Below are 27,488 nucleotides of genomic sequence, written 5' to 3'. Positions count from 1 at the left end.
CCAATCAGATGATGCCACGTCGTTCGGGCCAAATGACTTGCACAAACATTTTGTCAAGTCCTCTACAGAACTTAACAAACTGGGGGACTTGAAGATACATATCCGAAGCCGGATATGATCCACAAGCACGGACCGAACGATAGCATGAGCGGACATCCCAAAAGATGTCCGTTCCCCTATATCTCCGAGGACGGACATCCACTCAAGTGCGTCTGGACGAATGACGTCACCTTCAGTTGACCACTATAAATACCATTACAAGTACAAGGCCAAGTACGATTTTCTGAACCTTCGTCATTATTTTCTCTCTCTACCAATACTTATCCTCATGCCGGAGGGTGGTCGCAGAGGGGCCCTCCCATCTCTGCGGCGAGCCTAACGGTTTTCTGTTTTGCAGGACGATTCTCCAATTCTTGCATAAGATCCAAACCCTCGATTACAGGCTCCGGCCTAAGCTCGATTCTTTGGTTCTTCACCATTAAAATTCAAATGTCATTGGTTTGTTCTGATATGTGGTATATATGGGAGTAGTGAGCGTCAATAATGCCATGGAAGTCTTTGCTGAAGTTCGTAACAATGGTGGCATTACGGTTGCTCATTCTTCACTCATCTTCGATCACTTGCTTATGTTAGATGGTGGTGGGTAGAGATGTCGGGGAGGGTGATGGGTGAGTCCCACAAATAAAACAAATAAAATGCATTTTTAATTTTAAAAGGTCTCTTTTATTTGTTAATGCATCCTTTTTTTAATATGAAAGGGTATTTTAGTCATTTCACATTTCACATGCACTCAACTGAAAAACTTAACGACCATCCACGCATGCACTTAACTAGATAATCTAATGGCCATTCACACATGCACTTAATTGAAATAGTGAAGTATATAGAAAAAAGTGGTTACAAAGCAATAATTCTCTCTTTTAGAGTATTGTTAATTCTCTACAATTCTCTCTTCTTCTAAAGCATGTGTTATACCAAACAAATGTTAATGTGAATATGAGCGAGACGTAACGTCAAGTAAATAAAAGAGCAACTCAACCCGCAACTCAACCCCCTTTTAGAGCATGTGTTATACCAAACAAATGTTAATGTGAATACGAGCCACGTAACGTCACGTAAATAAAAGAGCCACTCACTCACATTCATTGACCATGTGTTATACCAGTAAGTGATTGTTGAGTCATGGGTATAACATAGGTAATCATAGGTATAACATAGTTTAAGTGGTGAAGGTGAATGATGAACTACACAGCTATTAGTAATGGGGTATAACACATGATCTTATAGTCTTAATTGTTGTATAACTTGTATTGATAACAAATATTACAGTGTCACATGACCTTATTGTCTTGATTGTTGCATTAATAACAAATATTATAGCAAACACAGACCATAATCTAACTTAGCCATGTTATGTAACTAAAAACTGGGCAACTACCTAACAGCAACATATATGGTTAATGAGCTACAAGCCTACTAGTCATTAAACCTAAATCAGCTTGTAACTTCCATCAAAACCTGCCAAATATAAAGACTCAAGATCCCTAACCATTATCTACACTTCTTATCAAAATCCAATGTTTTGCTTCTTTTGTAATGTCACTTCACCTCAAATCAATAACAATAACACTGATATTATCGGTACTCCTTCGCCCCAAAGCAAGACGTACTAGTAAAGTTGCAGCCGACTCGCTTCTAGAAGGACACGGTCCTTCTCCATTGCCCCCTTCATGTGTTTCAGTCCGAGGCTCGACGTTTGAACTCCTGTTTTCTTGGAGACATTCGTGCACAATGTTGCATGCTAATTCACTCGACAAAACATCCCATAATCCGTCGCTACCAAGTATCAAACACTCATCTCCTACTTCCCGTTTTGTGATCGAGATTTCTGGTTCAGACGTCACCCACTGTTTTAGAAGCCTGTCCCCTGTTAAAACAAAAAAAAAAAAAAAAAAAAAAAAAAAAAAAAAAAAAACACCACAAACTTGATCAAGAGATCGTTTTATTAGGTATATGACGCTTCTAGATCGAGCAACTAATATACCATCATTTAAAATGAGCGTAAACCCAAAAGATCTAAACTAAAAGCCGACCGTGAATGCTGCATTGCTATCGAACTTTCTGCTTCTTCATTCAATTACTTCAATGTACCTTCAAATTTAATATTCAAGTGTGTTCGATATAAATATCATAACCGAATAAGACCGCATTATTGATGTTGATTTCATTCGTCATCTTACATTAAAGAAACACTGCCTGGTTAACCTACGTCGGATTCAAGATACCAAACATTCATAAAGCTGAATTAATTATGACGCGGAGTAAGAGATAACCTATGGCTCGAGACATGGCAAGGATTCCTTCAACGCGCGCTCCATTAGAAAAAATGATTCGCCCGCCACAACCTTCGATTCTTGCCCGTTCGTCTTCCCTATTGGGCTGCAGGTTCAAAATTGTGCATGCCCATGTAACAAACAATTTGTATAACAAGATTCACAATGTACATGTCCACAATTTTTTTTTAGTTTTTTAATCCGACTCAGAAACATCCAAAATCATAGGCCATTATTAAACTTCGTTGTTATATAAACGTTTTTTTAATCGTTAGATAGTAATCACCCAAACTTTGAAGCCAGCGTAGGGCTGGTTAAGACAACATAGCCTGGCCAGAGTGGTATACGGGACTCTCCGATTTGGAGAGTGTGGCAACCTTATACGTGAAGTTCACTACATTTAATATATATATATATATATAGGGAGAAGATCATGCGAGAACCACCTCTTATTGTGAGAACCGCGAGAACCAATGTGAACACACAAAAAATTCCTAAAAATAGCTAAAAATCACACAAAATTTTTTTTTTGAATTTTTTTAATATTTTTTATAAAAAAATCGCTATTTTTCGAAGCAAAAAAAAAAAAATGTTTTTTAACTTTTTTATTTAAAAAAAAAAATTTTTTTTGGCTTCTAAAAGTAGCGATTTTAACATAAAAAATATTAAAAAATTCAAAAAAAAATTTTTAGATTTTTTTTTTATTTTTTTAGATTTTTTTTAGATTTTTTTAGGTTTTTTGGGGGGTTTAGTTTTTAGCATTTTAGCTTGGGGGGGGGGTGGGGTTAGGTTTTTTTTAGGTTTTTTTTAGCATTTAGCTTGGAAGGGGGGTTTAGGTTTTTTTTGGGAGGGGGGAGGGTTGGGGGGTTTAGGTTTTTTTTTTTTTTTTGGGGGGGGGGTGGGTGGGGGTTAGGTTTTTTTAGGCTTTTTTAGGTTTTTTTTTAGCTATTTTAGGTTGTGTTTACATTGGTTCTCAAGGTTCTCACAATAAGGGTGGTTCTCGCATGAGCCCCTCCCTATATATATATATATATATATATATATATATATATATATATATATATATATATATATATATATATATATATATATATATATATATATATAGGGTAAGGTTCATGCGAGAACCACCCTTATTGCGAGAACCGCGAGAACCAATGTGAACACAAAATAAAATCTAAAAAAAATCAAAAAAGCACTCAAATTTTTTTTTTATTTTTTTTAATATTTTTTAACAAAAAATCGCTATATTTCGTTCCATAAAAAAAAAAAAAAAAAAAAAAACTTTTTTTTTTCGAGTAACAGTTATCCATGCACATGTGCATATGTATCATTACTTCAACAAATTCGGTAATACATTATCAGGAATAGACAATTGCACTTTAATTTACAATACCATTAGTAATACACTACTTTTTACATTACCAATATTCAAAATGCACATGTGCATAATTAGGTATAACCATGATATAACGTGTTTTGGTACAAAAAAGTTTGTGATTTTGAATGGAGAAGTAGACCCATATACATGTTTTTTGGTTAGTTATATCTAGTGGTTGATGGTTTGGTTATAGTTGTCAATTTTTTATGTAATATGTTGATTGGATGGTATAAATGGTGTTTACATACATGTAATAAAGTGAAAATATTGTTAATGGTATTGTATTATGGATGGTAGGAGGTAATGGTATTGTATTATGGATGGTAGGAGGTAATGGTAGTGTATTATGGATGGTATGATAGATGAAAGGGAAAGTGTATTCAAAGTGGTGTACCAAAACACCTTATTTCATGTTGATACATATAATGCACATGTGCATTTCTAATATTGGTAATGTAAAAAGTAGTGTATTACATATGGTAGTGTAAATGAAAGTGCAATTGTCTAATATATGTAATGAATTACGGAATTTGTCAAAGAAATGACAGAAATGCACATGTGCATGCTTGTGTATTATGGATGGAATGATAGATGAAAGAGAAAGTAGTGTACCAAAACACCTTATTTCCTGTTGATACATATAGATGCACATGTGCATTTCTAACACTGGTAATGTAAAAGATAGTGTATTACACGTAGTAGTGTAAATGAAAGTGCAATTGACTATTATTTGTAATGAATTACGGAATTTGACAAAGAAACGACACATATGCACATGTGCATGGATAACTGTTACTCGAATTTTTTTTTTTTTTTTATTATTTTTTTATTTTTTTTATTAACAAAATATAGCGATTTTTTCAAAAAAAATAGTAAAAAAATAAAAAAAAAATTTTTGGGTGTTTTTTAGATTTTTTTAGGAATTACTGTTTGTGTTCACACTGGTTCTCGCGGTTCTCGCAATAAGGGGTGGTTCCTAACGGATCTTTGTCCTATATATATATATATATATATATATATATATATATATATATATATATATGTATTTTAACTAATTTTTATATTAAACACTAATTAAGTTTTATAATTGTTTGACATATTGTTTCTCACCTTATGATCGACCGAAAGCGGTATGGCCCTGCCGTTGCGGCAGAGTACAGCACGCGAATCCCCGCAATTTGCAACAAATATGTATTCATTCGTTACGACGGACACCACTGCCGTCGATCCCATGAAAGACAACTTCGGGCTGCATCTACATATATTGGAACTACTGCCAACCGCACCACACAGACACAACCGCAGCGCCATCTCATCCATCCGCTGAAAACTCCGATTAATCGCCAACCTCCACCGCTCTACATCTCCGCCACCACCGCTTGACTCCCCTCCGTCCACCGTCACCCGCATCAACTCCTCTTCCATGAAAACGTGCATTTGCTCTTTACACAATGCTGATACCTGCTCACATTGTTTAAATTACAATTACATGACTTAAAATTAAAAAGAAAATGTATCCTTAGTCTGTGGCGGACCCAGGAATTGTTTCTTAGGGGTATGAATCAGGTTCAAGCATATTTTCAAAGGGTACGGTCGGTTTTTTGCCTAAGAAATACATTAATTTTTTTTCCAAAGAGTTTGCCCACCCACCAAGACACTTGAGTCCGCCCCTATCACTAGTATCCCAATATATGGTATGGGTGCTAAACGAGTTGAACCGATCCCAAATTCGACTGAGTTAGAACTCAACTCGTTTAACTTATAAAAGCTTGAGCTCGGTTTGTTAGCTCTGTTTCTAAAAGATAGCCTGGCTCGATTATTATTTACTAATTAACTTATATAAATTAAGTTGAACCGATCCCAAATTCGGCTGAGTTAGAACTCAACTCGTTTAACTTATAAAAGCTTGAGCTCGGTTTGTTAGCTCTGTTTCTAAAAGATAGCCTGGCTCGATTATTATTTACTAATTAACTTATATAAATTAAGCTATGTTTTATGATTTTATATATTTAATTATAACTTTTGTATCTAAAAAATGTATACTATTTGCTTATTTTTATCAAAAATTATAATTGTTAGTTTGTTACTTTATAAATATATTCTTCTTCATATATTTAATAAAAGGCTTGCTGACGAGTTAGCTTGAACACACGATAAGTGAAGTTTGGACTCAGAATGACGAGTTAGCTTCTTGAACTCGATAAGTGAAGCTTAGACTTAAAATACTTATAGTTCTTAAAGAGGCTTGTTTTTAAACTCGAGCTAGACTCGTTTAAAGTTTAAACGGTCTCGAATCAAGACCGTTAACAAACCGATCTCGAGTAAACAAATAACTAAATGTAAGAAAAGAGTGGCGGAGGTTTACATGACGCCCGCCGTGACCATCAAACACACCGAAAAAATGCACGGGCCGGAACCCATTAATTTCCGGCCCGCATAAATTCAGTCTAACCGAAACATGGTCTTCCATTTCACGTTGTCGGCCAATCACCGACAACACTCCATAAACCGGAGGCGGCGGCATAATCAAGCTCATGATCGCCGCCGCAGTATTGGCGGACACGGGACCATCGCCTCGCGTCTTCGCCACACCGTTGGGCTTTTCTTCTCCCATAACGGAGCCGGACGCGCCGGAGGAGACTGCAGCTATACGCCTCATGGCCATCCTCCGCCGGCGCCGCTCGCGGCATTTCGCGGTCGAATCATCACCATTTTCACCAACCATCATACTCTTCAAACTACCGTAAACCCGCTTCATACCGGCACTCAACAAAATCAAACCCTTAACATTTCTAATATGAAAAGAAAATACACAAATACAGGTGTCGAGTCGAAATATAGTGGGATTAATTCGTGCAATATTACGGGCAACGTGGTGGAAGATGCTAAGGGCGCCAGGTAAACGGGCAGGGGGGCTGAGTTGCCCGAGCTGACATGTTTACACGTGGTACGACGTTATGTTTTGAGAATTTGAGTAAATAATTTACGTATTGTATTGGGAAACGGTGGATGGGTGACACGTGGCAATGAAATATGAGAAAAGTTAAGGTCAAGAGTCTGATGTGGGCCAGGGGTACCACGTGGATTGGTTTTTCTGGAATTGTTTGGGCCACTTAAGTTGCTTTGGACCATGTATTCGTCCAGCAGGCCACCAACCCATTAGTTAATATTATTACGTTTCATTAGTTAAAAGAAAGGGTTAGAAAAATCAACATAAACAATCATTACTTAAGCTAATAATTTTATTTTATTTTATTTTTTCGTTTATTTGTTTAACTAAGATGAAAGGAATGAAAACAAATATAGTTTCGTTTTTGTTTTTTTTACACTTATATCAGTTTTATTCTTGGAAACAATGTGAATTTTAAATTTAATGTTATGATCCGTCTAAAGTGAATTACAGATTATCTTTGTGGTATATTTAAGATTATGAAAAGAGTGCATAGAGATTATCCCATCTACCTGTCATTTTTATCTATTTTTTTGTAATTCTATAATTTAAAATGAAAGTCAAAAGGAGGTCCACTTTTCATCCAAAGGATGTTCTCATGTTTGATTGATTAGGTGGGAAACACGCCTGTGTGAAATGTACTGGAGTGTCCCCCTTTATTGGCCTTAGGAAAACCGGTTCGTGGCTAGCCAGGCTGTATGGAAGACAAAATTAAGGAAAGTTGCTAAGCATGAAAATGCTTGTGCTAAGAACCAACATGCAGTCATTCCCTTTGCCTTTGATACTTTTGGTTCCTTTGCTTCTGAAGCTATCGGTTTCCTAGACATAGTGCAGATGGTCGTGCATAGCAATTTCTTGATGTCGAGGAACCAAGGTTTTATTTTCGTTAGCATCGGATTTATTATGCGAAAGGCCTTACAACGCAGCTTGTTGACCGTTTGCGTGCCATTCTATTGTAAATCTTCTAGTACATTTATAAAGCATATTAAATTAATGCATAAGTACGAAAATCAATGTAGTTGTCATTAGTTACATGAGGCTAAGTGTTTTATCTAGACAACAAATAAAAAAGAGGAATGTTAACGTACATTACGGCTTAACGTACATCACGTACAACAGGTAATTACGCATGTTTATTTTAAAATCACGCACGTTATAACTCAAAAATCCAAAATCACGCATATTGAAACACAATAATCACGCATATTGAAAACATTAATCACGCATGTTATATAACAAATCACGCACGTTGTTGTACGTGAAATACATTAAGCCGTAATGTACGATATACTTTTTCATAAAAAATAAAGAGAAAAAACTAATTATCATTTTAGAATTTGCTCTCTCAAAATCTATCTACATGTCTATATATAACCATCCGCATAAATACTTTTGTAGATTTACAGATAAATTAATATAAAAATTACTTAGAAACAGTTGTATTATTCGTGTTGTCAAGCATAGTATATCTTTAGTGATCTTACGTATGTAAAAACTTCAAGTACGTTGATCAGTTTAGCATGTACCACTAAGTAAGACCGTTGATTTAGTCATATTGATCACAAGCAACATGTTAGGTGCTGCTAAGCACGAAAACATTATGCTATCAAGTCTTAGCGAGTCAATAAATGAAGTTTTGATATCAGAAACGAAACGTTTAACAAAGGGCCTTTGCCTGGCGCTATCTAGAAGTGTAAAATGATGCCCCAAGAGGTCTATGGTTCAAGCCCTGGTGGACAATAGTGTATTTTTACTTGTAGAATAAATTGCTTTAAACGAAAAAGAAAAACAATAATTCATCTAAAAAGTTAAACTAACCGCCTGTTGGACATTCCTATGTTAAACTCTCAAGCTAACAATTCCACGTACATACACTTTAATCAAGATTGAATATTAAAAGATATAACCCCCATTAGTTTCGGGAGCACCTAGTGATGATGGAAGACTAGGCGAGTAGGTGAAGATCGATAGTTCGATCATTGAACTGAGCGGGTTTTACCTTACCGCACTGTCGTGCCTTCGGACGAGTGTTCACGGGTTTCAGCCATAGGTGAGGGTTTTCCCCGGTTCGAAGGCAAGTGTATTCCGATGTGATGAATTTCGCTAGTAGCCTATTTAGAGTATTCATTGAACGTTCAAACTTCAAAAAAACTACATTGCAATCAGAGCATTATGAAGTTACAAGTCAACCAAAAGAGATTCGTCTTTGCATGACCAATGCAAATACATGAAGATATTTAACCTGATTATTTAACGGATAAGATTGAACATGTCGCAAATCTCGTTATTGATTCATTACTTTAAGAGGACATTAGTAGGCATTTGAATTTCATGGCATCATGCGATAGTTTCTTTTATGATAGAAATGTATACTGCAGTCGCTCAAAAAGAGTGAAATAAGAGTTTATAATCTAAATTGACCAAAAGTCATACAAACTACAGAGAAGTTTTTAGCTTTTCAAACTAAATCAGTCAATCAGAGTGTGACACGCAACCCTTAGCTGACCATTTAATCGGTTCAGTTGGGCTCTAAATTTTAGGATTTTCATAAGTGGGGACCACCACAAAGGTTCTCTTGTTTCGACACGTGTCTTTTGAAGCCGATAGATCAGCAATTTAGCAGACAAAGAGACGTGGCCTAATGTCTGAAAAGCCACCCACGTAACCTATTTTGATAGCTTAGTCAGCTAAACAATAGTATAAAGTACCGGCTAAGCCAGCATGAGTAACAAGACACATGTCAGAAAGGCTACACCAGCTAAACAATATCATAAAGCACCAACGAAGTCGACTAAACAATATTTTAATGTCAGCTAAGACAGCTAAACAATATTACAAAGTACTGCCTAAGCTGAGTAAGCTGACACCAGTAACAAGACGCATGTCAGTAAAGGCTGCATCGACTAAACAATATTATAAAGTACCGGTTGTTCAGCTCTTACATCAAGTGTTGCTGTCGGCTAAGTGACTCATCTACCACCTATAAAATACACATGTCGAAAGGAGGGTGCCTTTGTGGTGGAGCCTACTTTTGAAAATCCTAAAATGCCGTGCCCAAAAGTAATGGCAAGGTCTGGCTAGTTATCAGTTAATATAAATTAAACATTAAAAAAGTTATGGAGTCAATTTTTTTTTTCTTGTTTTCTCAACTCATCCCTATTTATATCTAGTGACTTTGAAACAAACGGTAAATCTTGGTACCGAACACCCCGCCAATAGAACAATCCGGACTTCCTCTTTTTCGCTTCAGCGGATGAGGAAGACGTCGAAGTAGTCGGTGATGTAGCGGGGGTAGACAAAGGGAACACCGATGCTACCACTAGTCACAACCAACATGACATCACCACTACCCTTAAACCTTCCAATTTTGAAATTAAAAACTTGTTTTTTTTCTTTTCTAGAACAACTAAGAACCAATTTTGAATAATTAATCGTATATCATTGCGCATGTAAGTTCTACGTTATGACAAAATAAACCCTTTAAAGTTGTTTTATTTGTATCTTTGGCCCTTGCCTCTTGAGGCTCACCAACACCAAACATGAATCATGATGCAATCTAGTTAAGAGTGATATCATCCATGTGATACCAAACCAAACCTAGAACTGATTCCATCATGGGAATCAAGGTAACAACCACCAAACATTCAACAACTTTTACAATTCTAGAATTTGGAGTAAACATCTGTATTTTATATCTAATTCATTCATATATGATAATAAAAAACTGAATGAACAGTTCATTGAGGGTAATATGGGGATTCTACATTTTAACCCTTTACACGTACTTCACACCTCGCCCTCCACCGCATCCAGATTCATATATGATAATAAAAAAACTGAATGAACAGTTCATTGAGGGTAATATGGGGATTCTACATTTTAACCCTTTACACGTACTTCACACCTCGCCCTCCACCGCATCCAGATTAGAGAGATGGATACAGAGAGAAAGCGCACCTATACCACGGCAGAGAGAGACAGAGGAGCGTCGGAGATGGAGGAACCGACCATCATCTCCCATCGGCAACCCTCTTGGCCTTCCGTCAGACCGGTGGTGCGTTGTGGTGGTTAAGACGCGTGAACCGATGGTATAAGGCGGCGGTAGACGAGGTTAGCGGTGATGCTGTGGTGGTTTTGACGTGGGTAACGATTGTAGAAGGCGGTGGTGGATGCGCATTCCACAGTCATAGTTTGCCGGAGATAATGTTATCGGTCGTCGGTGAAGGCGACAGTGACGATTGCGGGTTCTAGGGTTCCGGCGAGTGTGCCCATGACTCTCATCGGACAATCTAGAGATAGAATGAGATACTTGAAGGTGATCTTGAACAACCACAACCTCAGTGACATGAATCGGTGCTCCGACGAAGTCGGTTAGGTTCCACCGTTAATCTTCAGTGTTAGTTATGGGTGAGTGTTTTAACAAGTTATAAGCTTATTTCCTTCTTTTGTTCTTACAAATGTTATTCTTGAAAATGGGTGTTCTTTGCTGGTTCTGTCTTAAAAGCATTTGTGTGGTTGTTTATGCATACCAACTGTTTGATATTATGCCAAAGAGAAAATGCATACATTTTTTTTTTCAATTCTATTGTGATATTGAAAAATATTGTGCTAAATTATGCCTAAACAAAAAAAAAAAAAAAAAAAAAAGAACTTCAGATGATCAAATAAGTGTTGATGACATATTCACACCAATAGTTGTTAGGTAATTGACATTTGAAACGGCAAAGTGAATTTTGTTAAAATATAGTACAACAAACTAGCAAACATCTAGATTGAAGATGAAAAACACCAACAACATTACAAGTTACAACTAAAAATTAGTTATAGTCACAATGTATTGATAAAAACCCCTTTCATTTTTGAAGGAACAAATCCATTTATTTATTGTAGGTTCAGGATCAGGCCATGCTTCAACTTTGGACTCTTGGATTCTTGGAGGGACATTTTTATTTCAACAGATCCTTGCCTTTGCTTTTCTTATTTTTTTTCCCAGAGGTATCAACCCATCCGAAACCATCATCATAGTTAATTTGTTTACATATTGTTTTAGATTATTTAGTGAGACACGTATGGGACTAAACGGGCATAACGGACCCGAACCAGTTATACATATACATATCCTATCGGTACCGAACCAAACCGATATTCCTGTCGCAAAAAAAATATATTGGTCCACCTGTTCTTTTATATAAATATATGTAGCTGTTGAGAAAATGACTATTTGAAGTAATCTTTACACGATTTAATTAATACTTTTAAACCAACACCTACCATTTTTTCTTTTATATAATGGAAAATAAAGAAATACAAATAGTATGATTAAAAATTTATGTAAATGAAGGTGTTGGCACCACTGCCAAAAGCATTTGCAGTCTTCATGGTGCACTTGGCAACCATTCCGATCACCGACACTAGATTCAACCCAGCCTGAAGTTGCCGGTTGGTGAAGAATGACGATGGTAACGAGTTAACCGGTGCTACTCGGGGCTGTTATGGATCATATATGGGACAGTAGGATTCAAGGCAAAGCGGGTCAAACATGATCAACTCGATCCAAAAGAGCAGTCATCGTGGACAGACTTTGGACAGATTGTTAAGCAGCTATAAGAGAGGTATCAACGCATCCGAAACCATCATCATAGTTAATTAGTTTACATATTGTTTTAGATTATTTTGTGTGACACTTCACTTAAATCAAGTTTGACTACATTATCGGCCTGGTTCAGTATCCATCGGCAGCCCACAACATGTTAACCAAACCAGGTTGGCAACGGTTGCTTTAATACTCTATTTCTCAAAAGTTGAAAAAACAAAATAAAAATGAATTAAGTGAGAGTACCTAAACCGGCTAATTTGGGCAAAAAGGAAATTGTGAATATGGGATCACTTGGATCAACTCAAATTGACAACAGTTAATTTTGTTCACTTCAAACTAGACAACGGGTCAATTTGCGTCTACCCTTCCTAAATTTAAAATATATAAAAAGAACATTTTATAGACGTAGCAATGAGAAGGGTCACGTGCTGCTATTTTTTTTAACCAATTGTATATTTTCTAGATTGAGTTGGTTAGTACATTAACAAAATTTAAGGGCTATATTCTCTTGGAGATGGAACAATGAAAGAAGATTATATTTTAAGTAGCGAAACTGGAGAATGGAAGCAACAATATAAATTTCATGCCATATGAAATATAGTAATTTATAGATGGGTTTTCCACTTCTTTTATATTAATTATTATACATATGATTTTAACAATGTTGTCATTGCAGTACCTACTCTTGATGTTGATTGGCACAACAATGTCTCATTTGCAACGTGTTCAATTGATAACGTGATTTATGTTTGTAAAGTTGGAGATTATAAACCTGTAAAAGCTTCTGTGGGGCATCAGGTTTGTCTTAGGCTTTTTGTTTGTTATTATATTTTTTACGATAAAAGAAGAAAATAAAGAAAAAACTTATTTTCATTTTAAATATTAAATTTGTTCCTGTCTATTTTCTAAGAGGTTTTTGAATGTTACTTTAGGGTTAAGTTTATTGCTGGTGTACCAAAAATGTTAAGCTAGACAAAATATTCGCAGGTGGTTATCATGTTTGTGAGTTAATTGAAGGCATTGACTAGAACGTTTTGCGTTGAGGGACGAGTTGGGAGTCCCAAGAGGAACTTACCATGGCATTGGCTCGCAAGGGCCATGTCAACGTTCTCTTCGCCCCGCTCAAACTGCACCACATTTGAGTGCTTTTAGACTTTTGTCATTATAGCTGCCTTGATTTAGATGAACTAAAGATTTGAAGAGCTCGACTTTTCAGCTACAATGGACTGGAGATAGCTACAGTGACCTGGAGATAGCTACAAGAGGGTTTACAGAAGATTAATCACAAGTAGGAAAAATGTAGTTTGTTAATATGATTGCAAAGAGGAGGGTTTACAAAAGATGAATAACAAGTTAAAGATTAATCACAAGTAGGAAGGTAGTTTGTTAATATGATTGCAAAGATGCAATGATTATGATAGAAACCCGAGTCCAATGTTGGGTCAAAAATAATTCAGGTTATGAGTTGTAATGTAATGATTCGGTTTAGCGCAATTGCGTTATGAGTTTACGTTCATGTTATCACACCAAGAACTGTTCGGTTTCGCACGCTGCACAATTGCGTTATGAGCGTTATGAGTTGTGAGTTTATGTACATGTTATCACACTAAGAACTATCCGCTTTCGTTGCGGCTGCGCCGCAACGCGCGTGGTGTATAAAACTAGTATCTATTATAACTATATAAAGAAAAGTTATCACTATAGATATTTCATATCTAAGTTATATAACTATGGATTAGGATCAAGTACAAAGGATCCTAATTGTAAGAAGTGTAAGAAGGATTTATAGAGTGACAAGTGTCCAATAACCTAAAAAAACCCACTACACAAAAAAGCCCCACTACAAAAAAAAAAAAAAAACCTTAAACATCCACCATCACCAAAAACCTAAACCCCCACCCCCCTCCCCACATCACCCACCCTAAAAAAAAAAAAAAAAAAAATTTGCCGAGGGGGTGGGGGTTTTGGGTGGGGGTTTTGGGTGGGGGTGGGTGTTTAGTTTTTTTTTTTTAGGTTTTTGGGGGGTGTTGGTTGGGGGGGGGGGGAGGGTTAGGTTTTTTTAGGTTTTTTTTTGGGGGGGGGAGGGTTAGGTTTTTTGGGGGTTTTTTGGTGAGGTATAGGTTTTTTTTGCCCGGGGGGGGGGGGTGGGGGTGGGTGGGGGGGGGGGTGGTGGGTTTAGGTTTTTTGGTGGGGTGGGGGGGGTTAGGTTTTTGGGTGGTTGTGGGGGGGGGGGGGTGTTTAGGTTTTTGGTGGTGATGTAGTGGGTTTAGTTTTAGGTTATTGGACACTTATCATCATTTGATGCCATAATATATTTTAATTAAATAACGACAAAAAGGGGAAGAAGTTAACAGAAAATTCTAACAGAGTTTGCCAATTGGATGAAAATGACAAAAAAAAAAAAAAAACCCTCAGGGACACAGATACAAAAAATTTCATTTTTGTACAGAGTGGCAAAATTGACCTATACTCCGGGACCGTTTTGATATTTTACTCTGTAACTTTATAAACTATAAAGAAAAGTTATCATTAAAGATAAAATTGTGATACTGATAATATGCGAATCTATCTTTGGCTCTTTAGATCTTTGTGATAACATTTTTCATCAACGCCGAGAGTTCGATCTTAGAATATACATCTCGAGATCCATCTATGATGATCATGTTATATTATCAACGCCGAGAGTTCGACCAGAGGCACACCTTTCGTAAAAGTTGGATAATTATAGTGTGTTCTAGAATAACCTTCCAAAAACCTATCTAATATCAAGAAAAGGTCATTAGGTATTTTGTTATGACAAAGATAGACTAATTGCGATGGCCTGCTACTTAACAATAAAGTTTTTCATAGCACTTGAAAGTATTTTTATCATTTACATATGTGTATCTTACTTGTGAAATAATTGTATCTATTACGTGCATCCCTTCATTTATAAGTGCTTTATGAATCCTTCACAAGTGGGATGGATCTCGATGCTTATTGGTTAGCTACACTAACCTTAGCCTTTATTAAATGAAAATATCCGTATATATTTTAGTGAATATTGTATTTATTTATTTCTTTATTTTTCATTATCTATCACTTCAATTTAAGAAAATAATTGTGTAACTAGAATTACGACCCGCCGCAATGCGGCAAGGATTATTTAATTATAACTAAGTCGATTTAGGACCCGCATGTTATGTTGAACCTATCAAACGGGGAAAAAAAATAGACGATGTAAAAACGTTCACCCACCCACACACGCACGCTGAGTCGTGTAAACTCGTAAAATTTAGAACGAAACGTAAAAACGTTAAACCAAATACGCACGTTGCGATGTGTTAAGTCACAAAATTTAGAACGAAGCATAAAGCGAAAAATTTGCGGAAAATGAAAACTATAAAGGACCAAAGTTGAAAGTAAAAAAAGTTGTGAGGATAGATTGCAAAAGACAAAAAGTTTTGGGTTAAAAGTAAAAAAAATCATTTTTTTTTTGAAAAACCCCTAAAGCCAAGGTTTCAACAACCATATACATAACCATTTTTTCTTTGAAAACCCCAAAAGCCAAGATTATAACACATATATGCATAAATATGTTGCTTCTTTATAGTGTTTTGATAACTAAGTTGATCAATGACCCATGCGTTGTGACGAACCTGTAAGATGAAAAACAATAGACGTAAAAACCATGAACTACGGACGTTGTGCCGTGTTAACTCGCAAAATTATGAACAAAACGTAAAAACGTGGAACCACGCAAGCACGTTGCTTCGTGGTAACTCGTAAAATTTAGTACGAAATGTAAATCGAAAATTTGCGAAAGATGAAAAGTAGAAAAATTGTGAGGTTAAATTCTAAAAGAAGAAAAGTTTTGGCTTTAAGGTGAACAAAATCAATTTTGTAAGTTAAATTTGCAACAAATAGAAAGAATTGGGTTTAAAAGTAAAATTCTCATTTTTTTTTTGAAAACCACCCAAAGCCAAGGGTACAACCACCCAAAGCTTAACGATGTTGCGTATTTATATAGTGGATAATTTGCGAAAGATGAAAAGTAGAAAAATTGTGAGGTTAAATTGTAAAAGAAGAAAAGTTTTGGCTTTAAAGTGAACAAAATCAATTTTGTAAGTTAAATTTGCAACAAATAGAAAGAATTGGGTTTAAAAGTAAAATTCTCAGTTTTTTTTGAAAACCACCCAAAGCCAAGGGTACAACCACCCAAAGCTTAAAGATGTTGCTTATTTATATAGTGGATAATTGTTTGTTATATAAAGAATGCAAAGCATCCATAAAAGGTGTGATTGATTCTAAACTGGTCATATGGTATCAGACTATCAGCCTAAACTTTATTGCTTATTCCCTCTTTTCTACCAAAAAGTTGCCTGCCCCTTTTCCCTCCTACGAATCCTCTTTTTCACTTTTTCTTTTGGTAAAATTACCAAAATGTTGGTTGACCAAGTGTGTTTTCAAATTTGTCACCCTTCTGAATGCAAAGCATCCACAAAATGTGTGATTGATTCTAAACTTGTCATATGGTATCAGACTATCAGCCTAAACTTTATTGTTTATTCCCTCTTTTCTCCCAAAAAGTTGTCTGCCCCCTTTCCCTCCTACGAATCCTCTTTTTCACTTTTTCTTTTGGTAAAATTACCAAAATGTTGGTTGACCAAGTATGTTTTCAAATTTGTCACCCTCCAGTTGCCTGCCCCCTTTCCCTCCTACGAATCCTCTTTTTCACTTTTTCTTTTGGTAAAATTACCAAAATGTTGGTTGACCAAGTGTGTTTTCAAATTTGTCACCCTCCTGCGTCCTTGGAAGAACTACTCAGCCTCAGAAGCGTCCGTATGTTTTGTTGAAGCATCCATGTCCTAGAAGCTGACACGTGTCCGACATGTTTATGCGTCCTTGAAAGGACCATTCTGGGATGCGTCCTTCAAGCACGGGATGCGTCTTTCAAGCACGGGATGCGTCCTTCAAACACGGGATGCGTCCTTGGAGTACGGGATGAGTCGGGCAAGTTTCTAATGCGTCATTTTCTCTCTCCCCTCTCTCTTTCTCTCTCTCTCTCTTCTCTTTCTCTCTCCTCTCACTTAAAATACTTGTCGGCTTTTCATCAACCATACATGCAATAACTTGTTCAGCCAACATAACTTCTTCCCCATCATCATTCTCACTCACAACTTCCCTTCCTGTAATCAGTTCCAAAAGAACAACTCCAAATGCATAAACATCAGTCTTTGTTGTCACAGTTCCAGATTCTATGTACTCTGGTGCATGGTAACCCTTTGACTCAATAGGGAAGAGAATGAGAAAAGAGAGAGAGAGAGGAGTGAGGAGAGAGAAAGAGAAAAAGGAGAGAGAGAGAGGAGAGAGAAGAGAGAAAGAGAAAGAGAAAGAGAAGAGAGAGAGATGCCTCGGCCAAAAGAAGAGGGAGAGAAGAGAGAGAAAGAGAAAGAGAAGAGAGAGAGGAGAGAGAAAAAGACGTATTGGGATGCGTCTGGGCCCACATGCAAAATGCCACGTGTCAGCTTCTAGGACATGGACGCTTTAACAAAACATACGGACGCTTCCGAGGCTTAGTAGCCCTTTTCTTTTTCTCTTTTCAAATGGCTACCTCAGGAGATCTCAATTCCACCAATGTTCCTCATCTTTCTCCCATCAAACTATCATCAACTAATTATCTTGTTTGGAGAAATCACATGAATTTACTGGTTGCCCATCACAAATTATCGGCCAATATTGATGGATCCTCTGTTCCACCGCCGGCCACTCTTACGGTTGATGACAAAACAACCTGTTGGGATTGAACCCTACCAGAGGAACAGATAATGAAAGCCAAAACCAGATCACAACAGTGGACTCATAATAAACAGCTGTTTACACTTGGATTTCCCCTTGACAGTGGTAATCCAACAGCTGATAGATCTTAAGTACTGCTCACTATAACAACTGATGAACCAAACACTGATGAATCGTTAAAGACTGCTGAAGACAAACACTGTTGCTCTATCTACTGTCGTTTCCTAAGTACTGCTGAAGACACAAGCACTGCCCATTCAAGGACTGATCACCTTTGAAGAAAGCACTTATGCTCAACATCAGTGCTCAGGCTACAACAGCGGAACGTGAAGCAGTAGTTATCTCTTATTGTGTATTGTACTTATAATCAGTTGTTACACATCAGTAGTTTGTATAGAACAACGTTTATAGGTTGTTAGATGTCACTATCATGGTGACGTCAGCTTAGATGCTTCAGTGGTTTGGTTTGCCTATAAATGGAACAGTACCCTGTACTGTTACATTTGATTGACTGAGTGGATTCTTCTTCTTCAGTCCAATCCTTTCATCTTGTGCAACTAACCTTGGGGTATCAGGCTGAGGGGGAGCTTAGTTCTGTAAGCATGCTTGTAATCATTTGCTTATTATTTCAATCATTCAACTTAATGAGAAGCATTTGTTTACCAAACTATTTTCTCTTCTGATTGTGTTCACAAAGTTTGTTTTCATTTCCGCTGCACTTAATCTTATGTTATATTCATTGTTCTGTCAAAATTATACAAATGAGCACAATCATGACAGCCTCCGATCCTAACAATTGGTATCAGAGCTCGGACAGTCAAATTCGATCTAACAATCAATTTGACATAACAGTTCAGCTCAAAATTCATTGATACTAAGGTTGATTGTATTTAGTTGAAAAACAGAGCAACGAGAAATCATATTCAAAATGATGGATCAGATACTCTGTAAAACAACCAAGATGTCAAAACATCCACAAATTTCAAACAACAAGTGATGTCATACACAAATCACCCATAATTTTCAGATCTGAAGACATATCTGGTAACTATGGTATGATAATCTTCAGTCAAAATTGATTTCAACTGTTGTTATGAAATTTGTGATGATTTCATCATATTTTATACTTAAGTATGAACCTCAGATTAACGAAACCTATGTTCATATAAACATTAGTGTTTTGTTAACATAGAAAGAGGGAAACAAAACTTTAGTCATGAAATCTTATGTGTTAAAAGGCAGGTTGAAAATCCTCAAAGGGACCAAATCAACATCGTCAAAACACATTAAGAAAATCTGGGGTCAAAACAGTCCAAATCATACGTAATGTGAGAATTGGTAATAAAACATGTACAAATGTGGCTAGATCTCTCAAAACATTGCTGAAAATGATTTTGGATTGAGTATTCTTTCATTAAAAACCTCCCAGTAAGTATTTTATTACTTATGAATGGGAAGGGTAAAAAGGGAAGAAGAAAATGAACAAAACTCAAAAGTGTGCTTATCTCAAAACTTTTGAAGCCAAAAGAAAAAGAGTATAAACATAAAACACTTATGAGTCCAAAGTTGGGTAAACAATGGTCATCATGCAACTGTGTGCATTCATCAATACAGGAATTGTTCAGGTAACAATGGCATCTCCAGTGATTAACCTTAAAAGAAGAATTTACAATCAATTGACAAGAAAATGATCCTAAACAGTGGTCAAAATAACTTGAGAATGATATGATCATGAGCTTATTTGGAAAGTTACCAGATCCTTTTGATGTTATTTTCAAAATTTTTACAAAAGTTTTTCTCAGAATAAAACCAGATATATTATTTTTTATATAATATATTTTGTACTTTTACTCATTTTTTATAGTAAAAAGTTCATCTCTGGTCAGGATGTAATTTCCTTATTTTTGTGTGAAATTACTTTTCCTAAAACTGATCAAAAGGAAATGGTACACATGTCAAGGTCATGTCAAGCTCAAGTTAGTTTATCACAGATCAAAAATTGATTGCAAATTGATTTTGAACTACTGAGATACTCATGTTCTAGTTCAAATAATTAGACACAAAATGAGTAGCCTTAGTAGAAAAGTCTTCATCATCTAGGATGCTAAACCACTGTCAGGAATAATGAACATGTGGCAAAACCTTGAACAAAGATTTCTGAGATAACTACTGACAATTTAAACTTGATGATCCACATCTAAAATGTATTTTGTTAAGCATAGCATTTCTGAAGCTCAACAGATGTTGGACATGATATTGTGTTTACACAAAACAAAACAAAACAAAATCAATTCCTATATCTGAACAAGCAGATGCTAACATTATTTGTCAAAAGTTAAAACACTGCTGCACTAACAGTTATTGTATTAATGGTCTTCATTTTTCTACCACTGTCCTCCCCTAACTGATGTCGTGCCTCAACATCTGCTTTCTAAAGTCTGTCCACTGCTGAAAGTCAACCCCTGCTCTTTCATTTTCTTGATAAGCACTGTTGTACAAAATCAGTGTTCTATTCACTGATATGCTATCCACTGATGTAGTAAAAGCATCTACTGATGGTAAAAATCACCCACTGTTCCATTTATTACTGTTGTAACCACTGATGTTTGTTTCATCAGTGGCTCCCAAAACAACTGTCCTCCATTATTTACTTTTCCATCAGGGGCTGGCACGTGGTCAGTTTTTAGTCGTCAGATCGTTATAACCGCTGCCACATCAGCATTCACTTTTTCCCTAAAATAAAACCCTGATTAAACCCAAACAGGGGCTCACACTGTCGAATTGAATTCCAAAAATTCTGTTCTCAAAGCAGTTTCCCACTCTTCTTCACGAAAACTTTCTTCGATCTTCTTCATCAAAAATGACGAAATCAAAATCGAAGTCAAAATCAAAATCATCTTCTTCATCCGCTCCTAAAGACGCCACTCAAATGGCTGCTGAACCGAACAAAATTCCATACAAAGCTCCTCACAACTACTTGGGTATTCTCACAAAACCCACATCCAACAACATCTTAGACTCCATCATCAACACCTTAACTATGTCAAAGTACAAAACTTTGCTTACAGCAGATGCTCCCATCTACATACAAACCCAGAGGGAGTTCTGGAAAAATGCTACCCTTGAAAAACAAGGAGACATTGTTACAACCATCAACTCCTCCATACAGGGTAAAACAATTCAAATCACTCCACAATCAATCTCAGAAGTCTTTAAACTCGATGATCAAAAAGGTAAAACTTCTTTATCTAAAGACGAGTTGAAAACTGATTTTCTGGGAAGAGGGTATGCAGTACAACCAACAAGAGATACCTTACAAAAAGGCTATTTCCCTCCTGCACCCAGGTTTTTATTTCACACTCTTTTAATGTGTGTCTCAAATAAAACAACCTCTTTTAATGAAATACCATTAAAAATCCAATGTCTGGGATACGCTATTTTAAATAATAAAGATTACAATTACTCCTAGGAGATTTTTGATGATTTGGTAAAAAATGTTGATAATAAAGCATTTATGCTCTTTCCAAGGTTTCTGAGTTATTATTTTAAACAAAAATTTGTAAAGGAAGATGCAGAATTGCCTAAACAAGGTGCTCACTTTCAAATAAATGGTTTAACGCCTGAAACATTCTCTAGAATGTTGGCACTGATAAAAACAAAAGCAGAGGTGCCTGAGCAGAATTTAGCAGATGAAACTGCTCCTCAGGTATCGGCTGCTGAGCCCACTGCTCCAGGTGATCAAAGCAGCACACCCACCGCTTTGAAACCCATACCTGCCACCACCAAAAAGACCAAAAAGAAAACATCCAGAAAGCCCCCCAAACCCAAAACAAAGGCACCTCTGGAAGATGAGATCCCAGAGTCAATGCCAGTGACAGCACAAAAGTCACCAATAACCACTGCAGCTACTTCTTCACAGCAGTTGGAAGAAAGATCTCCACCTTTGCCACAAACTCCTCCTGCATCCTCACAAAAGGATCAGGTTGTAAACACAGGGACCCCACAATATGAAGCTCTGGACCCACTCGGATCCATCTTCCACAGTCCTGATCCCAAGGACATGTCTCTTTCAACTCCTTTACCCTCACCCCTACATTACCACCATCCATAACACCCCTGTTGCATACAGTTGGTATTACTCAGACACAAACCAGTTCCTCTCAAACACCTATCACCGAGAGTATACTCCCACAAGTGACTGGGTCTGATGGTGATATCCCTGTTATCCCAGTGTAACAACACGTAAAAACGTGTCCAACTATACATAGACACGTGTCCTAAACTCCGGTTATATGAAAGATTGAGTTTAAAGGACTAAAGTTGACAATGAGTGAAAATATGCAAACGAAAGGACTAAAAGTGTCAACATGCCAAACTTGGGCCTCTGAATGACCACACGTGAAGAAAATATTCTTAAATGGGTGATTGATTGGGTATGCGAAGCCGTTTGTGAAAATAATCGGAAGATTATAAATTACAAGGGTTAAAAGTGTCAATATCTCAATTCTGACCTCTGAATGGCCTTTTAACGAAACCGAAGCTTCGTAATAGTCAAATATACTCCCGAGAATATATGATAAAAATTTCACGAGATTCCGAGATCGTTAAGCATGTTTTCTAAACTTTGGGCTAAAAGTGTCAACTTGATGAAACTTGCATTGACAAAGGAATTTAACGAACCCGAGGCTAACGAAGTTTGTTTGCACCTCATTGGGCTCCAAGAAATTAACCACAAGGGCCTTGATTGCTAAAAATGAAGTTAAAAAGGGCTTAAAACGTTCAGGGACTGAAACTGCCAAGGTTTAAACTTGTTTCACCAGCTTTCCCGGTCCACGCGGCCCGCGTAAGACCCCCCTTAAGTCTTACGCGGCCCGCCTCAGGGTGCCAGATGTAGAAAACAACCTGCAGGTGCGGGTTTGGTCAGTTCCACCGCCTTAAACCTAGTTTTTAACGACCTAGGGGCTGTAAGTCGGTTTAAATTAATAGCTTGGACACCTGGGATGATCTCCTAGCCTCCTAAAACACCTGGAAGCAATCTAAGATCATGGAAATCCCTATATAAGTGCACCTCCTCTTGTGTTCTTGACTCACATTCACAACAATTCAGATTTGGGACTTGCTCTGGAGCTTGCTAAGGACTTGGAGAAGATTTGAAGTGTAGAAAAGATTGCTAGGACCTGTAGTAAGCTTCTAATTACTCCTTTAAGTTGTTTAATTAGTTTAATTACTTAAAAGTCAAACTTAGTGCCTAATTAGTTTGACTTTCGTTTTGTTTACATGTGGCTTAACCACTGATCAAATTGAAAGTGGTTATGAAACCACATTAGTATAGGTGATTAACCCCTGGAAGGGTGTCTCCTAATTATCTCGTTTGACTGGTTAATTGTCGGGTCAAAATAGTTTGACAAAAAGTCAAACTGGACAGAATTGACTAAATTGATTAAAATTAATAAACCAGAGGTTCTAAATTATAATATAACATTCTAATGACTCGGTAATGATTATATAAACATATTTTATCAGTCCTAATCCGACAATTAATCATCTAAGGGCAGATTATAACCGAAAGTCGCAAAAGCTTGACTTTTGCTATGACTTTCAGTTCTGACCCATTCAAGCTTATTTCTTCCATGTTTTAAGCTTCCATTAGGACCATAATACATTGTAGTATAACTCTCTGAAGTTATATTGCATGGTGCCTAATCGTTTGTAATTTATGCTCTTGATCGTAATTATGCTCATTAATGCCTAAAACGCCCTTTTTGCATAAAAACGAGATTTTTAGCAATGTGAATGAACTAAAACCTTTGCTACTGATATTTAGACATGTCCCGAAAATTTGACATCAGTTTGAGGTCTAGAATGGGAGTTATGCTCAATAGCGTAATTAAGGGACTTCTTAGTAATTAAAAAGCGTAATTAGCATAAGGCCCATCTAAACCGGATTTCAGACACCAAACTTTTTACCTACTGATGTTAAATAATATTTTGGGATTTTTAAAGATTTTTACTTATTTTTAAGCTGAACTTAACATAGGATTATAGCCTAGTTTCGGTAATTACCGATTTTACCCTTTTCATGCATAAAATGAGTTTTTCATAACTTTTTGAAGCCAAACATTTTGGTTACTGATCCTAAATGATAAATGTATTATTTTGAACCTTATAAACTGACCAAAATATTAGATTTCCTATTTTTACTATATTAGCCCCTTTAAATCGTATATTTAGTGTTTTTAGCACCTAGTATGGGTCAAAACTATATTTATCATATAAAACTCATAACCTACTGACGTTTTTAAACTAATTTACATAATATTACGGTAAGCTAATGTTTTAAACTCAGAAACCTATTTTTAACCTTTAAAAGCCTATGTAAGATTACCAAAATGCCCTTACGGTGCATAATTGGTTATAAAAGGTATATTTTCCATAATGTTAAGTATCCTACTGATATAAATTAATAAAATACATATTTTTACTAATCTAATCAGACCTGGAACTCAGTTTTAATAAATAAATTCTTTTATGAGCATCAAAATTACCAAAATGCCCTTATGGGACTTATTTGGTTTAAATTGCTTTTTGGGCATAAATGTTGATATACTATTGATGTATTAACATATTATGAGCATAATAATGATTAAGACCTGTTTGTAGCTTGTCCGGTTACCCGTTACGCATCTACGCGTTCGGATCGGTTTACGTGACTAGTTTACGTAAAATAGCCGAAACGGGCTTAACCTTGTCATTAAAACCTCATTTTCCAGAATGTGTTTAGTTTACCCATATTATACAAGTATTCAAGCTTGTCGGGTCTAAATCACATTCTATCCCGGTTTCCGTTTAATCTACCGGTTAGGTCCGTAAGGTTTCTTTCTAGCTAGTCGGTCTAAGTCTTTGACTTAAGTAAAGACCCGTTAGCATCCTATTAGATAATTAAACCTTCTATACAGATTTATAGCTTCCAGTAAAAAGTATCTTTCAAGAACCTTAGGAATTTACTGCTACATCAGGTAAATACGTTTAACTTATTTTTCCTATACGGGCTTGGGATACGGTATATTAATACCGCTTGGTCGGGTATGGGATTATTATGTCGGATTGTGATTTAATAAATCCGCATAACCCATTTTAATCTGTATTGTTTGATAACATAAACATGTGGGGGTTAACGACCGTGTCCTGGATATCCTTGGCTCATTTAAGTTATTAATGGCCACAACCTATGCACGGGGTGCAGGCATGCACCCGACAGATGCAAATGCTAAATATTAATTTACCCACAAGTTGGGGATAACTCCTTTGTGGGTTCTATAAGTGGTGAGTCAGTTAATCACGTCCGGCTTACAGACCGGCCCCACATGTATGACAAGCATATAAAACTGTATACAAGATTTTAAATAAGATTGTCCCAAGTTATAAAAGATTTGTGCCTAGTGCATCTAAACCAATTTTCCTAAATGTTTTCAAAAATGAGTCAGTTAAATTGTATTTACCAGTGTATACTGACGTATTTTCCCAAAGATTGATTTGACAGGTACTTATCGAAATAGGCTGGAGCTATAGGGTGTTGTAGAGGATCTTGCAAATCCCATAGATACCCGGAGTCTGTAGTTTTTGTTTCTTTGTACCTTATGATCCACCTGTGGATCTTATTATATTCCAGTCTGTATTTTCTTGTACTCGAACATCGACAGACATTATGGTTTGTAATAGTTTATTTACCCAGCCTTCCGTTGTGCTATATTATTGTGTGTGTTGACAATGATGATATCAACTACGTCACGACACTCCCCACCGGGCCCACCGGTATTACGTGGAATATTGGGGTGTGACAGGTTGGCACCAGAGCCAACATTGAGCGAATTAAACACTAACCTTTTGTGTTTAATCTCAATGACACAATAAGCACATTCCTTAGACTCACGAGTCTAGGCAAATGACCTAGGATGCATCTTTATCTTTCCTTTGTTACTTTTATGTTTTGTTTTATTTTGTTCTCTTGTTAAACAGGAAGTTAATCATCATGCCTCCAAGACTAAGAGGACGTGGCAAGGGTCCCATGCGTGGAGGACCGTCATCTGCTGGGCCATCGCACAGACGCACTCCATCGGCGTCTTTTTCCACCTCCGACTCCCGCGATATGTGGGGTCAACCTTTCGAGCCGGCAAGACACTCAGTCTCGCTCAGCTCTTCGCCATCTTTTCATCCGTCTTTCGGACCATTTGCTCCAAATGAGCCCGAACACTCTCACCATTCGGACCAATCTCACCATTCGCATGAATCATACCCACCGTATAACTCTTTGCAATCTCATTCATTTCATCATTCCGAATCCCCCTACTCTCCAAGACAATTCAACCCAGCTGACTACGTTAATGACTTTCTCGGCTACAACCCGTTGGGCCCTGAGGACCATTACTCTCAGGAAATGGAGATGGATGATGACCCCAACCCGGAGATGCAAACAGGAACCCCGGGCCACCCGATCAGCATATCTAGTGGGTCTCCGTTTCAGGGATCTCCTTATCGTGGACCCGACTCCTTCCAAGAGAGGATGGCTACCTATGACTGGTTCTTTACCCCATCTTATCGTAGCTCTCCGGCTCAACCACCTTTAGATGATCCTCAACTTCAAGCTGTCTCTCCACCACCACTCCCGGTAGAGGAGCCACCACAGCAGCCACCGCAACCACCTCCCGAGCCTCCGAGGCGAAGGAGGAACGCCCGCATGTCCGTTAGAAGAGGACTCCGTTTCAGTTCTCCTCGAGGATCGAGTTGCTATCCCCCTATTCCAGAGGACCCTCAGATGGGTGGGCCCTCAAACGCGGCACCGGAGGATAACCCTCCACAAGCTTCTTATTCACCACCTATGCCGCCTGTGGGATTTGATAACCCAATTCTGACATACCCGGGTTCTTCCGGGTATAATACTTATGGAGACCAGTCGGGATATCCTTTGGGCTACGGAACTCATGACCCATATCTTACGGCTGCTCAGTATCACCACCTTTATCCTTCTACTTACCCTCCTATGCCTCCAACTGACTACCCAATTCAGGGTTATCAGTATCCTCCATATCAATCACCTCCATCCCAGCAACTACAACAGCAGCAACAAACTCAGGAAATCTTAGAAAGGTTGGATAAGGTTGAGCATAAAACTAAGAAGAACAAGGAGAGGCATACTAGCTTCATGAAAGGCCTCGCCAACCTTATCAAGGGAAAGAAGAAATAGAGGGTTGTTTTATTTTCTTGTTTGTTGTAATCATGTCCCTGTGTGGACATTTGTTTGATTTCTGTATCAAGTCCCTGCGTGGACTTATTTTCATTTCTGTATGCCCCTGCGAGGGTAGTTTGTCTTTTTTCTATAAGTCCCGTTTAGGGCAGTTGTATTTGCTTTCATCCTAATGAAGTTTTAACTTTGGTTTTAAATGTGTGTATTTT

The 27,488-nt window shown here is 37.1% G+C and overlaps 2 protein-coding genes and 1 long non-coding RNA gene across 3 annotated transcripts; 2 read left to right on the top strand and 1 right to left on the bottom strand.

Moving 5' to 3' along the window:
* Positions 1–1,567: 1,567 nt before the first annotated feature.
* LOC110898754 (probable protein phosphatase 2C 75) lies at positions 1,568–6,626 on the bottom strand. The gene is made up of 4 exons (XM_022145588.2): positions 6,080–6,626; positions 4,825–5,175; positions 2,334–2,439; positions 1,568–1,927 (listed from the first exon to the last, which is right to left on the bottom strand). Exons 1-4 carry the CDS (start codon positions 6,470–6,472, stop codon positions 1,605–1,607), a joined length of 1,173 nt encoding a protein of 390 aa, XP_022001280.1. The 5' UTR covers positions 6,473–6,626; the 3' UTR covers positions 1,568–1,604.
* Positions 6,627–10,450: 3,824 nt separating this feature from the next.
* Positions 10,451–13,805, top strand: LOC118485369. Its single transcript, XR_004875670.1, has 5 exons — positions 10,451–11,071; positions 11,555–11,659; positions 12,006–12,276; positions 12,937–13,058; positions 13,248–13,805. It is a non-coding gene; the product is annotated as an uncharacterized LOC118485369 (long non-coding RNA).
* Positions 13,806–26,067: 12,262 nt separating this feature from the next.
* LOC118485821 (extensin-like) lies at positions 26,068–27,279 on the top strand. Its single transcript, XM_035982297.1, has one exon. The coding sequence runs from the start codon at positions 26,068–26,070 to the stop codon at positions 27,277–27,279; it is 1,212 nt and encodes a 403-aa protein (XP_035838190.1).
* The last annotated feature ends 209 nt before the right edge of the window (positions 27,280–27,488 follow it).

Source organism: Helianthus annuus, chromosome 13 (genome assembly GCF_002127325.2).
Source record: "Helianthus annuus cultivar XRQ/B chromosome 13, HanXRQr2.0-SUNRISE, whole genome shotgun sequence".
Taxonomy (NCBI): Eukaryota; Viridiplantae; Streptophyta; class Magnoliopsida; order Asterales; family Asteraceae; genus Helianthus; species Helianthus annuus.
The sequence above is the reverse complement of the archived record's forward strand: the minus strand, read 5'-3'. Positions and strand labels throughout refer to the sequence as shown.